Source organism: Orcinus orca, chromosome 3 (assembly GCF_937001465.1).
Source record: "Orcinus orca chromosome 3, mOrcOrc1.1, whole genome shotgun sequence".
Classification (NCBI taxonomy): Eukaryota; Metazoa; Chordata; class Mammalia; order Artiodactyla; family Delphinidae; genus Orcinus; species Orcinus orca.
Window position 1 is genome coordinate 76,582,323 of NC_064561.1, and position 14,175 is coordinate 76,596,497.

The 14,175-nt window shown below is 35.2% G+C and overlaps 1 protein-coding gene across 10 annotated transcripts in view; it reads left to right on the forward strand.

The window, feature by feature from the left end:
- RAPGEF6 (Rap guanine nucleotide exchange factor 6) overlaps positions 1-14,175 on the forward strand; it is a 220,023-nt gene that overhangs the window by 183,279 nt on the left and 22,569 nt on the right. For 8 of the 10 annotated variants that reach the window (XM_033405853.2, XM_004279880.4, XM_033405846.2 and 5 more), the window contains 3 exons: positions 3,036-3,247; positions 8,585-8,708; positions 11,121-11,144. In XM_033405853.2, the coding sequence (XP_033261744.1) occupies positions 3,036-3,247; positions 8,585-8,708; positions 11,121-11,144 (360 nt within the window). The remainder of the gene's footprint in view (positions 1-3,035; positions 3,248-8,584; positions 8,709-11,120; positions 11,145-14,175) is intronic. The other 2 variants (XM_033405852.2, XM_004279878.4) reach the window with 1 other exon arrangement.

Genomic DNA, 14,175 nt, shown 5'->3' on the forward strand with positions numbered 1-14,175 from the left:
GTAACAGAGTGGGGGGAGGTGTGGGTTTGTGCATGTTGAGCTGCAGGTGCTCTTGGGTACGTTGGGGGTTTACAAGTGAGGTTTTCCCTGTGGCTCCTGGATGGGCTTACTGTTGGAATCCAGAAGCATTTAGCAGGAACCGCATCCCTTTAATACCTCTTGGAATCTTATATGCTGCTCTTCTGATCTGTTCCCTCCCCCCAGTCATGGAGCTCCCACTTTAGTGCTCTGGATGCTACAAGACAGAATGAGTGTCTTTGGCAGCATCCTACACTGCTAGGGCAGCCAAGCATTCACTCACTGGCTCTCCCTTTCCCCTGTGGGAGAAATCATAGGCCGTCTAGTTTAGGCTTAAGCTATGCTTTCCTTGATGCCAGCAAAGTCAAGCTATTTCTATTCCAGTGCATCTGCACTCTTTTTTTCTGTTCTGTTATATTCCAGCAGAGTGCTTGAACTTCTCTGGAAACCTGGACTTCACAAAGGCTCTCTTATCTGTAGCTGACCACCCAAGTCAGTGTTCTCCATGTGTTCCCAGACCACAGCTAAGAGGGGCCAGAACCATTTCATAGTCTCCTGTAGGTTCCACAGCCAGTACCCAAATCTACCTGCTTGTTACCCAGTATACCAGTGGGTGAGGCTCCTCTCAGGTCCCTTGGTCTGTGATTCTGGGTCTCACAACTCCCACAGAGGCACTACTTACTGTTCATGGATAGATGCTGAATTTTCGTTGTTGGGGCAGGGGGTAAAATGAGGGTCGTCTTATGACAGTATAATGCTGACATCACTCTCTCCAGTCATCTCCTGGTTGAAGTTTGTTTTCTAGTCATTTCTTGCACAAGGGCTTATGGGAATTATATATCCTGAGCATATTCAGAGTGTTTTTCTGTTGGCTTTGAACTACAGTGTTAGTTTATCTGCCTTTAAAATTCTTGTCTAACATGTAATTTCTTGGGAACTTCATAGATAATGGCTCTACAACTAGCATTTTATATAGCTGTTCAAGTTTCTGTGTTTACTCTCTTTATTATTTCCTTATCTCTGAAGTCATTTACCTTTACATGGGTGTTTCCACATCTCATTTAGTTTTGTATCAAGTTCTCTGGAACTGTGGTATCTATTCTATAGATTCAGTTCTTTTGTTTCTGAATAGTTTTCTCAAATTGTAGTTTTGAATATTTTTTCAGTTCCATTATTTTCGTTTCCTTCTTCAAGGATACCAATTATATATATTTTAGATCTCCTTTGTCTTCCATATCCATTATTTTCTCTCTTGTTCTTTTCAGCTCTGTCCATTTCCATTGATTGCTTTTGTTAATCCTTTAAGTCACTTGCCTAAGGTTTTAGCAGTGTCTTTTTTTTCTTTATGTAGGTTCCAGTGTTGCCTTCATTTCTCTGTTGGTTGCATTTTTTTCTTCCATTCTTTTCTAAACTTTACTTAACTTTTTTATCAACTTATATATTTTTTCCCTAAACTCCTATATCACTGCATTACTCTTTACTTTATTAGTTCATTTGAAATCATGGCTAGAGTCATTAGTTCCAGTTTTTATTGTATTGTTGGAACATTTTCCTGCTTTATGATCTTTAAGTCTTTGTTTTTCCTTGTAGCAGCATGTTATAGCTCTGGCATTCATTCCTTCTTTTTGAATGACATGAGTTTTCCTATACCATCTATCTGCAGGAGATTCACGTGGGAGAAAAGCCAGGGCAGTATCCCAGGCTAGCAGAAATAGAGCTTGTATGTGAATTGTTTTACCCTTTACTTCTCTCCAGCAAATGAAAATTGGCAGTTTTATGGCTGTTTACAACTCAGTTTCTCCCTTCTTTCTTGTGTCACTGTTAAATTCCTTCTTGCCAAGATGTTATATCACTGTGTGTACTGTGTTAATCTTACTTTCCCTGACACTCTCTGGTAAAGAACAGAGTCCAACCCCCTCCTAATTCTGTCAGCCTATGGACTCTGTTGTGTTGTTCCAAATACGGGATTCCTGGTTTGCCTTCTGGGTGAGTTACCTGCTTCAGAGAGCTGTGCTTTACCAGCTTTCACTGACATCTTCAGCTGCAGGCATTCTTTTTCAGCATTTTGCCTACTCAAAGTTGACCTTGACTATTTTTTGACAGCCTTTCTAATGTGTTTAGGAGTTACAGATATCTCTTAGTTTTGGTGGAGATGAAATTTGCATTCCTGTTATTCATCCTTGTAGTTGTTTGGGATGATTTCTGAGAAGCAGAGGGAACAAAGATACCTTAACTCCACACTTTAAAATCAGAAATCAAGAGAACATTTTAAATACCATTGTATTGGTAAAAGTCAGGTGGCTGAGAACAAAAGAGGGATTAACTGGTAAGAAAATTGCACTATTCATTCAGCAGCATACCTATGAGTTGGTAGTATAGAGGTAAGGGATAGGGAGGAGGAGTTGTAGCCTAATTGGCATGCATTATTTTTAAAGTTAGGACCATCTAAGTTTGTTTAAAATCCTATAGAGAGGAGACATTGAATATATGAAGGCCTGAGGGACAACAGGATTAGAATCTAGGGATATGGAAGTATTGGAATCAGGGACATGAGTGGCCAAAATCTCAAGGAAAGAAGGTTTTCAGCCCCAGAACTTGCCTTGCTTCTTATATAACGCTTGTCATCACTTACACCACTCTCAAATAGGTAATTTGTCCATAAAGTTATTTCTGAGCAAATAAAAAAACATTGTGATACTTGAAGTTTATTTTTAAGTTAAATGCCTATTTTATGAAGTTACTATATTTGTGATTTACATGCAGACTACAAAATAAAGGCTGTTGGTATACAACCATAGGCAAGTAATGTAGTTCCTTTGAAGGAAGTTTTCCTTAAGATCAAGGAGTCCCTTTTATTTATTTATTTTTTCATGGTTCTCCTGTTTATTTCAACACATTGAAATTTGTCCCTGCTTATTTTACCTTTATTAGAAAAGATTGGTTTATACACTTTCCTGACCTGAGTCCTTTCTCTCCCACAAGTCCCTTTCTAATGTTTTTATTCTCATCTTCGGCAGTGGCTTGAACCTGGCATCTGTAGCACGACTCAGAGGTACTTGGGAAAAGTTACCAAGCAAGTATGAGAAACACCTCCAAGATCTACAAGACCTTTTTGATCCATCTAGAAACATGGCAAAATATAGAAATATTCTTAGTAGTCAAAGCATGCAGCCTCCAATTATTCCACTCTTCCCCGTTGTCAAGAAAGATATGACATTTCTACATGAAGGTATTTAAAAGTAATTTGAAAATGAGCATATTTAGCTTCAGCTAATTCTCCATAATTGTGATGTGTTTAATGTATTTTCCAGTCTATTGATTAAAAGTCACTAAAGCTTTACCCAGTTAAATGCAGCAAATCTTAGGAACCAAAACCCACATTATTGACAAGAACAAATGTAGGTGTTTACCCAATGCATTCAAACTTAAAGTTGACTTACAACCAAGATCAGACTTTTTGATCTTATTTATTGTTTTGTTTAGTAATATTTATCCTTCCAACTTAATTTTTTAATTACTAAACACATACAGAAAAGTACCCAGAACAAGTGAACAACTCAATGAATTATGACAAAGCAAACACCCATGCACCCAACATCCAGTCAAAGAAATAAAATATTGCCTACCTCCCAGCACCCCCACTCATGCCCTTTCCTGGTTACCACCTTCATCTTCCCCAAAGATAACTAGGGTCTTGACTTCTAATACTGTGGTTTAGTTTCACCTGTTCTTGAACTTTATATAATCACAGAGTATGTTTATTTTTTTAGTTTTGGTTTGGCTTCTGGATTATTTTGGTCAGCATTAGACTTGTGAGATGAGATTCTTCCATGTTTTTGAGTGTAACTATACTTCATTTTCAAAACTATTTAGCATTCATTCCATTACATAAATGCAATACAGTGGATTCATCCAATCCATTGATGAGCATTTGATAGTTTCCACTGTATACGAATAATGCTGCTATGAATATTCTTTCACATATCTCGTAGTGCACGTGCATTTTTGTTCAGTATAATTCACAGTGAAATTTATGGGTCCTGATATTCATATAATCAACTTTGGAAAGCAGTTTGAGGTTAATCTACTAAAGTGGAACACTGGCAGTGTTTTTAGCATTCTTCTTGTTCCTCATTCTCACCAACACCTGGTAAATTGATTCTTTTTACTTTTATCCATTCCAGTAGGTGTGTAATTGTATCTTGATGTGGTTTAATTTGCATTTCTCTGATTACTAATGAGGCTGAACACACTTTTGTATATTTATTCGTCCTCTTTTGACAATTATCAGTTCAGTGTCCTGCTTATTTTTTATAATGTTCTGTTTTTCTAATATACTTTTTAAGAATTTTGTGTAAGTCCTGTATATAGTATGACTTGCCTTTTGACTCTCTTAAGGATGTCTTTTGATGAACAGCAAGTTCTTAGTTTTAAAAACCAAATTAACCTTTTGCCATGTGGTTTATCTGCAATCCCCTTAATTGATTTTTGTGAATGGTATTTGTCCTCCATTAACTTGCTGACTATACACAGTTTTACTCATTTTCTAGTGTTACACTAGACATTATATTGGGTTGGCCAAAAAGTTTGTTCGGTTTTTTCTAGTAGCTCTTAGTTGTCTTTCACTTCATTCGAAACAATTTTGTTAGATTGTATCATGACAGCTGTCATGTCAGCATGCATTTTTAAAAAACTTATCAAAATTGGTGGATTTTTGTGTAGCCATTTTAATATTGAAGATGGAAGAAAAAAGCAACATTTTTGGCATATTATACTTTATTATTTAAAGAAACGTAAAAATGAAACTGAAATGCACAAAAGGATTTGTGCGGTGTATGGAGAAGGTGCTGTGACTGCTCGAACGTGTCAAAAGTGGTTTGCGAAGTTTCGTGCTGGAGATTTCTTGCTGGACATTGCTCCACGGTCGGGTAGACCAGTTGAAGTTGATAGCAATCAAATTGAAATATTAATTGAGAACAATCAACATTATACCACACTGGAGATAGCCAACATACTCAAAATACCCAGATCAAGCATTGAAAATCATTTGCACCAGCTTGGTATGTTAATTGCTTTGATGTTTGGGTTCCACATAAGTTAAGCGAAAAAAACCTTCTTGACCATATTTCTGCATGTGATTCTATACTTAAAAGTAATGAAAACGTTTTGTTTTTAAAACAAATTTTGACTGGTGATGAAAAGTGGATACTGCACAATAATGTGGAACAGAAGAGATCATGGGGCAAGCGAAATGAACAACCACCAACCACACCAAAGGCCGGTCTTCATCCAAAGAAGGTGATGGATGTTGTGTATATGGTGGGATTGGAAGGGAATGAGTCTTCTATTATGAACTCCTTCCAGAAAACCCAATGATTAATTCCAACAAGTACTGCTCCCAATTAGACCAACTGAAAGCGGCACTCGACCTAAAGCGTTCAGAATTAGTCAACAGAAAATGCATAATCTTCTATCAGGATAACGGAAGACCACATGTTTCTTTTATGACCAAGCAAGAACTGTTACAGCTTGGCTGGGAAGTTCTGATTCATCCGCCATATTCACCAGAGATTGCACTTTCGGATTTCCATTTATTTCGGTCTTTACAAAATTCTCTTAATGGAAAAAATTTCCATTTCCTGGAAGACTGTAAAAGGCACCTGGAACAGTTCTTTTCTCAAAAAGATAAAAAATTTTGGGAAGATAGAATTATGAAGTTACCTGGAAAATGGCAGAAGGTAGTGGAACAAAAAGATGACTACGTTGTTCAATAAAGTTCTTGGTGAAAATGAAAAATGTCTTTTTTACTTAAAAACCAAAGGAACTTTTTGGCCAACCCAATATATTTATACTTGTTGATATTAATTCACGTAATATTTATTAGTACTTTGCTGTGTGTCAGGCAGTGCAAGAAGTTAGACCACTTAAATTCCCATTTGCTCACCTCCCGACATATACAGTTGTTTCCATGCCTTTAAATGCCACACTATACTATTGTTGTTTAGTAAAGTCAGTATTTATTTAGCTTTACCTGCATGATGATATTGTTACTTTTCCTGCATTTCAAAGTTTTCATATGGTTGGGGTTTTTTTCTCCTGTAGAACACTGATTATTATTCCCTTATGTGCAAGTCTACTGGTGATGAAATCTCTTACTTTTTGTTTATTTGAAAAATGTCTTTAATTAATATTCATTCATAAGGCATAACTTTGGTTGGCACTTACCTTTCAACATTTTGATATAACAAAACTGTCTCCTGGCTTCCATTGTTATTGTTGAGAAATCAAGTGTCAGTCTTATTTGTTGTTCCTTTGACAACAATCTACCCTTTTTCTCGTAGCTGCTTTATAATTTTCTCTTCTCTCTATCTCTGTTTTTCTCTAGTTTTGCTATGATGTGACTAGGTGCAGCATTTGGTTTTCTCTGACCTGGATATTTTTATTCATTCTGGAATTTTCTCCCAGCTTAATGTCCAATTTTTAAATTATTTCTTCAACTGTGTACTAATTTACTGTTAAATTCAGCAGCAAATTCCTTATTTCAGTTATTGGGGTTTTTTTTTTCCAGTTTTACAATTTAAATTCATTTTTATCTTCATGTTCTCTGCCAAAGTTCTCAGTGTTGTTTTTTATAACCTTGCACATATTTACCAGTTACTATTGTGTTTGTCTCCAATAACTCCATAATCTAGATCCTTTATGAGTCTTTCTGTTGTGTTTTTTTTTTTCCTTGCATTTCAATCATGTTGAATTTTCTCCTGATGTACCTGGTTATTTTTGACCAAATGGATGTTGTGTATAAAGAAATTACAGAAATAATCTAGGGTTTCAGACAATATTACATTCCTCCAGAGAGAATTAAAGCTTGCTTCTGCCAGGCAGCTAGGGGTGCTAGCAATCCAAAAATCACCTTAAACCCTTTTCATATTTTGAGATAATTTAACACTGAACTTTTATCCCAGTCTGCATTTAGTTTATCTTTAGTCTGAGGATATATTATAGGCCTTCAAAATCCCAACCCAAAACATTGAAGATTTATCAAGACTTAAGTTGTTCTTCTCTAACTTCAAAGGTCATGGTGGCACTACTCAGTTTTTCAGCTCATCATCCCCTTTTCTGAAATCAGCAGATGCTGGGTCAAGCACTGGGAGATGCTAAACTTGCCACAGATCTTCATTATTGCTTCAGATCTTCACAGCCTTGATAGTTTTTTGATGACTTAAAACATTTTTTTTTCTATTTTTGTCCAACTTTTCTAACTGTTCTTAGCAGATGTGTTGTGCCAATTAACTAGTTGTTCTGCCCCCACTTTCATTATCACTTCTTTTTCATAAGAAAATATCATTATAGGCTTCAAGTATATTTTTCTGACATGCTCCCTCAAAACATGTTTATGTGACTTGAAAGTATTTTGGGTTATCATTTTGTTTTCAACTCATGTTGAGACCCTGAACAATTTATATGTCCAATGGATAGGTGCCATTTACTACAAAAAGGGAGCCACCATGTGTTCCAGACCCATGTGGTTCTCAAACTTGGCTTCAGGGACTTGGAATTCCACAGACACCTCAGGGGCTATGTGGAAAATAAATAGGGTCAGACCAACTGTTAAAGACAGGTGTGATAAAAAGACAGTTAGATTACCCTTTGAACATATAATTTTTTGCCTTGTGGTTTGAACTGGGTAAGCCAACATATGGGCTAAGTCTGGTCTCATTCCTGTTCTCGTCAAAGAAAAGTAGACCATTTTGAGAGGTGTATGAGTTTTTTTCCTTAGAGAACTACTTAGTGAAACTGAAACAAAAACCATGGAACTTACAAACAAGCAAATTTGTGTTTAATGATTAAAGTCATGATTGTAAATTCAAATCCTGGGGAAGAGAGGATGCATGGCAGACTAGAAGATGTCTACCCCTACGAGCCAGCCACCTCTTAATTTTAACTAATTATTACCACTTGGAAGACAGACCTATCAATACTTATTAGTTAATCCCCCACCTACCCACCCCGCTTTTTTTCTTCGAGAGAAGTCAGAAATTCTTGTTTTCTTGGGATGTCTTCCACTTCTTAAGTGTTGACAACTCATTTTACAATTTATTTAAGTACCGTAAACCATAGAAACCTTACTAGATTAGTTAAGCCAAAGGTCACTGTTTGTGACCTCTGGCTAAAACCTAAGTTTTCAAGTGCTCTACTCTGCTGCCCAAAAAAACAGATGCACGTACTTGCCTAAGAGTGGGCTGAGCATCTGGAGAATTAGATTTGAGGAGCTGTATTTTTTACTAGGTGTGCCTACAGCATAATGAAATGGCTTTTAGAAGCTATGCACAGTTTCTCACTTTCCAATAATCATAATCATTACTTCCATAGGAATAGAATTTCTCTCATTAGCTCATTCCCTGGGAGCAGGATTAAACCATCTATGGGTTTATCAGTTCTTGAAAACAAAAGTGACAGTTTGATAAAGAAGGTTCTGATTTGTGCCTCCAACAATAACTTGACTTCTGCTACTTTTATATAGATATTTTAATTTTGGAAGTTAAAAAAAGTTACTTTTATTCTATAGGAAATGATTCCAAAGTAGATGGTTTAGTAAATTTTGAGAAGCTCAGAATGATTGCCAAGGAAATTCGTCAAGTTGTTCGAATGACTTCTGCTAACATGGACCCAGCTATGATGTTCCGACAGAGGTATGTCATTGAAGTGTGTAAGTGTCACAGAGTGGCACTGAGCATGATATAATATTTTTCATTTATTGACCATCTGCCGTTTGTTACGCAGTGTACTAAGTGCTTTACAGATGTCCCTCTCAAGTAATAGTTTGTCACTATAACCTTTAAAGGTTGGTAGTAGTATTGGCCTGCCTTTTACATATGAAGAAACTGAAGCTCAGAGCAGTTAGGTAATGTGTCCAGGATTACATAAATTGCTGAGATTTGAACCCTAGTTCTCTATTACTTTTTTGAGTACATAGATCTGTATTGTTATTGTTAATTAAAATGTCATCTAACTTAAATGTTTAAGTAAGTTGCTGATCTTTACTGAAATTATCACACAGGACAGATGCTTTCATCTGGTTTCTAACAAAATGTATGAAGTATTAGTCTTCTATTTTTACTGAATATGTCTTTTTATTGAATATTTTTAAAGTTCTATTTCTGCCTAAGTTCTACTTTATTCTTTTAAAATATATTCCTTGGTTTCAAGTCGTGGTACTGCTGTTTATTTGTATGTAAATTCTTTAACGCAGTTTAGAAAGTGCCAATTTAAGAATGCTCCATCTCTAATAAAAATGAAATAAAAATAAAAATTGCATTCAATATTAACCTGATCTTCTAAGAATGCTTTTTAAAATTCATTTTTAATGTAATAACAAATGTCTCCTCAAATTATATAAAACATAAAGTATGTTGTCAAGCTGTTCCCAGTAATTTCTGTAATTTTTAGGGTAAAAAGTTATTAGGGTTTTCATTTTTGGTCTGATTTTCTTCTGGGCCTTTGTGTATAGCTTCAGTACCTAAGAGCTTTAAAAATGAAATGTTTACCCAGGCAGACACAATTCTTGTGGCTTGAAAGAAATATAGCCTACTAAAGAAACAAAAATACTTGGTTTTTTAAAAGTTAGAGATGGAGTTTTTGTAACCAAACAGAATCAATGTGTGTCAGGATTGGTTTTTTTATTTTTGTTTTGTTTTGTCTAAATCACCATTCAGGAGTCTTTGTTTTTATAAGTAGTTGACCTGATTGTTGCTCTAGTGTAGAAATTCTCAAAGTATGGAGGAAGGGGTATGTCATATCTCCTCTTCCCAACCCATCCCACTTCTGTCCCTGAGAATCACTACATGTAATGAGGGGTGTCATTGCTCAGCAGTGTAGAAGCAGAAAACAGTAAGAACCAGGGACCAAAGCAGACCTGGAGGATTTGTTTCTTTGTTTTTAAGTTTTTGTTTTTGTTATATGTCCCTGTACAGTGGCCCCACCACACCCTGTTGTCTTACACAGACATCCGTCTACTCATGTATTTTAGCACCCTCGTTCCTCAAGATGATAATGACTTTGTGAGCCTGCCAGACCAGTTGATAATATTTTAAGTACAGTGCTTCAGAAATGAGCAAAGGAGGAAGAAACAGGATGAAATCAGTGAACTTGGCTGTTTCCTTGGCCTAGGCTAGAGTAGAATGCAGTATAGGAAAAAATAAAACATAATTAGATTAGACTGAAGTTTTCCTGAATCAGTTGTATTTGTCAGCTAGTACTGAAATGTACTAGCTTTCTTTAAGCAAGTAATTGTCCAGTTTGGTGGTGTATAATATCTTGTGTAGACAAAGTACCCCTTTTATTTTAACAGTAGTCAGTGTACTTACTGAAAAACAGAATTTTGGGCTGGCCAGAGCTGGAGCTTATTGGATACAAGCCAGAGATATAATGAGACCAGTCAGGATTGGGGGGGAAGGGGCAAAAAAATAAATGAGAATAAAAATTTTAAAAAGAATCTTGATTCAGCCGAATTGTAGTGTAAGGAGATACAGGATCATAAAGATTTTGATGATATATTTATACTTACATTTTAAGTTGGATTTGCTGGTCAAAATTTCTTGTTAATGCACATTGTAAGAGAATTTCTGCACTTAAAAATGAAATTATAAATTTTTGTTTCTTGTAATTTCATCCTCGCTTAAATGTATGGCTCAAAAATCCTTTTTTAAAAAAAGTTCAAAAGATCATATTCCTTAATTTAAGGTTTCCCTGAAAACTTTGAATTCAAAATTCATAGTTAGTAAATGTTTTCCCTTAAGCTTCTTATTAACATAAACCTCTAAATGAATTAGGTATTAAAAATATAATTGGTCTAAAAAAATATATTATAATTGGTCTAAAAGCATACTTTTAAATAGTGTGGAGTTTTTTGGCCTTCAGTACGTATCATAATTCATTTTACCCCCTTGTATTCCATTAAAGTCATTTTACTGTTAAGCTACCTTTTTTTTCTAGTAAAATTTTTCTGTTCTGTCTCCATAGTTTCTCTGACTCACGACTGTTGTCTTTTTTCTGTGCTTTCCTATTCAAACACATGCTTCAATGTTTGTGGCTCTTGCTTACAGGAAGAAGAGGTGGCGGAGTCTGGGGTAAGTGTAGAGACGAATGCAACTGGAATGAAGGTTGTGCAACTGTTAACATATACTGCATCCTTTTCATTAATGCACGCACGTAAAATAGCATGTGTTCTATTAACCCTGTCAACCTACATTCCTGACAAATAAATGCCTTTTGCTAACAAGGTTAAAATAGTGTTAGAACTAGCTTTTTTTCCCTTTACTTTTCCATTGTTGACGTCCCATAAGTCCCTTTTAGATTTTATTTAGCAGGGTCAGTTAGATAATGATGACGATAGCATATATTTATTGTGTGCTTCCTATGTGCCATATACTTTTCTGTGCACTTTATATGAATTATTTAATTCTCCAGCCACTCTGTGAAATAGATAATGTTATTCCCATGGTACAGATGGGGAAGATAGAGTTGTCCAAATTCCTAGAGCTCACTAATGGTGGATTCTGATTCATTAATGGTGGTAGTCTGATTCCAGAGTCCACACTATTTTCTTTTATTCACCTGCCATATTTTATAAAAATAAATGTTTAAGTGTATTAAAATGGGTAAAAGGGTTGTTTATAAAGATTACATTTTTCTATCAGTTTTCCAAAAGGGTGCAGCCTTTATCCAAACTATACTGTAATATTGAGTTTGTAAATAATTGAAATAGAGGATGATTTTAATTGTTCAGATCCACTAATACCATGAGACATACAGCACTCAGTTTTAAATTCCTACCACTTTTAATTAAAGACTCCCTTATCTCTCTTAAAACTGAAATAGAATCAGACCTAACAACACCTTCTGTTGTCAAGTAGGTTCAGATCTCTGCTTACAGATCTGTAATAGATAGCTAAGTATCCACGTAGAAATCATAGAATGTTTGGGATCTTATAAATCATCTATCTGATCCTTTCATTTTTAGTTGAAGAAAAAGGTGGGTTTTGTGGATGAGGGGATTTTAGTTGAAGAAAAAGATGGGTTTTGTAGATGAGCAAAAAAGAAGAATTTTGCTCTTTTAAGATTATAGTGAATCATTAAGTTAGATGCTTTTATATTACATATAAGAAGGATTTTTTGTGAGCCACTTACTTTGAGTCTTGTCTTATTTGTGGTCTTTTGTTTTCTGTTGAAGTTTGGTGAACTTGAATTTCCTTCTGCTTTCTTCCTTCTCTGTGTTTCTTCTGTGTTTTCTTCTATACTTTACATTTATGTCTTTGTCTTTTCTGGTTCTTCTCATTGAAGATAGAAATTGATTCCTAACGTTACTGTTATGAAGAAGAATACTTGAACAGTATATCTTAGTGGGGATTTTGGGGTGTTTGAATGACTTATGTAACACATTCACTGTTTATTTAGCTTTAGGGTTGATTTGTATGATGTTTGCAGGCACTAGATATTTTTGTTTTTACATCAAAGCATTTTGAAATTAGCTTAGAAGATATTGTCATTTATCATGAGATTTTCACTTATTAAAATTTTGTATGTATCTTGAATTTCTGGACACTTTTTTATATCAGCTTACATAAAATTATTAAATACTTGTATTCAAATTTGCTCCTAAATATTGGGGCTTGATTTTACTACATTTCTTTGAATCTGAGGCATCGTCAGTTGTTGGGACCACTGTTGTTTTATGTACCACGAAGAAAAGTCACTGCAGTACCTTGTTAACACTGAGAATTTTTTAACTTTATACTTGTTAAAAGAGCTCTTATATAAACATAGGTATGTGTTTTTATCACATAACACCTTTTTGCATTCATAAAAAGGAAAATATAAAATATAAATTAGTTTAGGTCTTTCTTAAACTTCTTCGTATTTAGAATATGAATTTTATGAATCACTTTTAGAGTTATTAGTTTCTGGGTTTTTTTTTTCCTCACACAGTATTGCCTTTTGTGCCGTCAAATATGTTGGTAATGCCACACTTCTTAAAACAAGCCATAAAAGAACAAAAAGCTGCTGGTGCTGGGCTCTTAGGTTGGCTTTGCAGATATTTAGGGCTAGCTTCCTTTTGACACCTGCTTTGGGAATGTTGTTGAACTTGTTAGATTCACTACATCCTTATAATCATTTGGTTCCTGGAGGTTAAGGGAGTAATTCACTAATGCCATTGGATTTTTTCCAAACCACTCTGAAAGTTTAGGAGTTTCTGCATATGTAAGTAGCAACAACCACATCACAGTTTCTGCCTGACCAGTAGCAATTGAAAGTTGCCATCAAATGTAAGACACACTCTTTTAAAGATCTTAAAATTACAACAGAAAAGTAACATTTTTTACAACTTTATTTCACTTAATTTATAATGAAAACATTAGGATTTTAGTTGTCTGTTTTAAACGGGGTATATGAGCATGGAAAAAAACAAATTGTTTTATGGTTGTGGTATGTGTATTTAGAATATCTTTGGGTAATTGGGAGGCTAACTTAGAAGACCCATAGATATCCTTATTATTTTAGAATTGGCAACTGCCTTTAAAATAAAAATTGTCTAGAACCTTGTGTTTTGCTATCCTTGTTACAAAGGACAAATAGCATTGCAGTTCCTGTTTTCCAGTGGTTCTAGATGTGGTTATTATAGAAAGAAGTCTGCCAAAAAGAGTACAGTTGGATGTGAAGCTATAGCTTGTTTCAATTGTAGTTATTCCTACCCAGCTTGTAGTTTCATCACATTTAGAGGCATTGCAAAAGAAAGATCCCATATCCCCAGTCCAGAAGCCACATATTGCCCAACCATTTCATATGTGAGTAGAAGCATTGAGTAGCTTTTTATTGCATTTTTGATCTCTGACTATATTGAATTGAGTATAAATGGTGTTATTTTTCTTACTGGTTGTTCTATTTGAATTTTGGTCAAAATCTGGTTACTGGTAAAATCGGTGAGCATGCTTGGAGTGGGCCAGCTATATATAAGAATGGTGATGGCGATAGCATGTCCAAAGCAGCATGTACAAGCAAAGCTGCTCTAGAAACTCCCCTGCTGAAGAATCCTGGTGCAGAGATCTGGCTCAGGGTGGACTTGTCCTGAACTAGGCTCTTGCCATATCTTCAGAGTGTGGA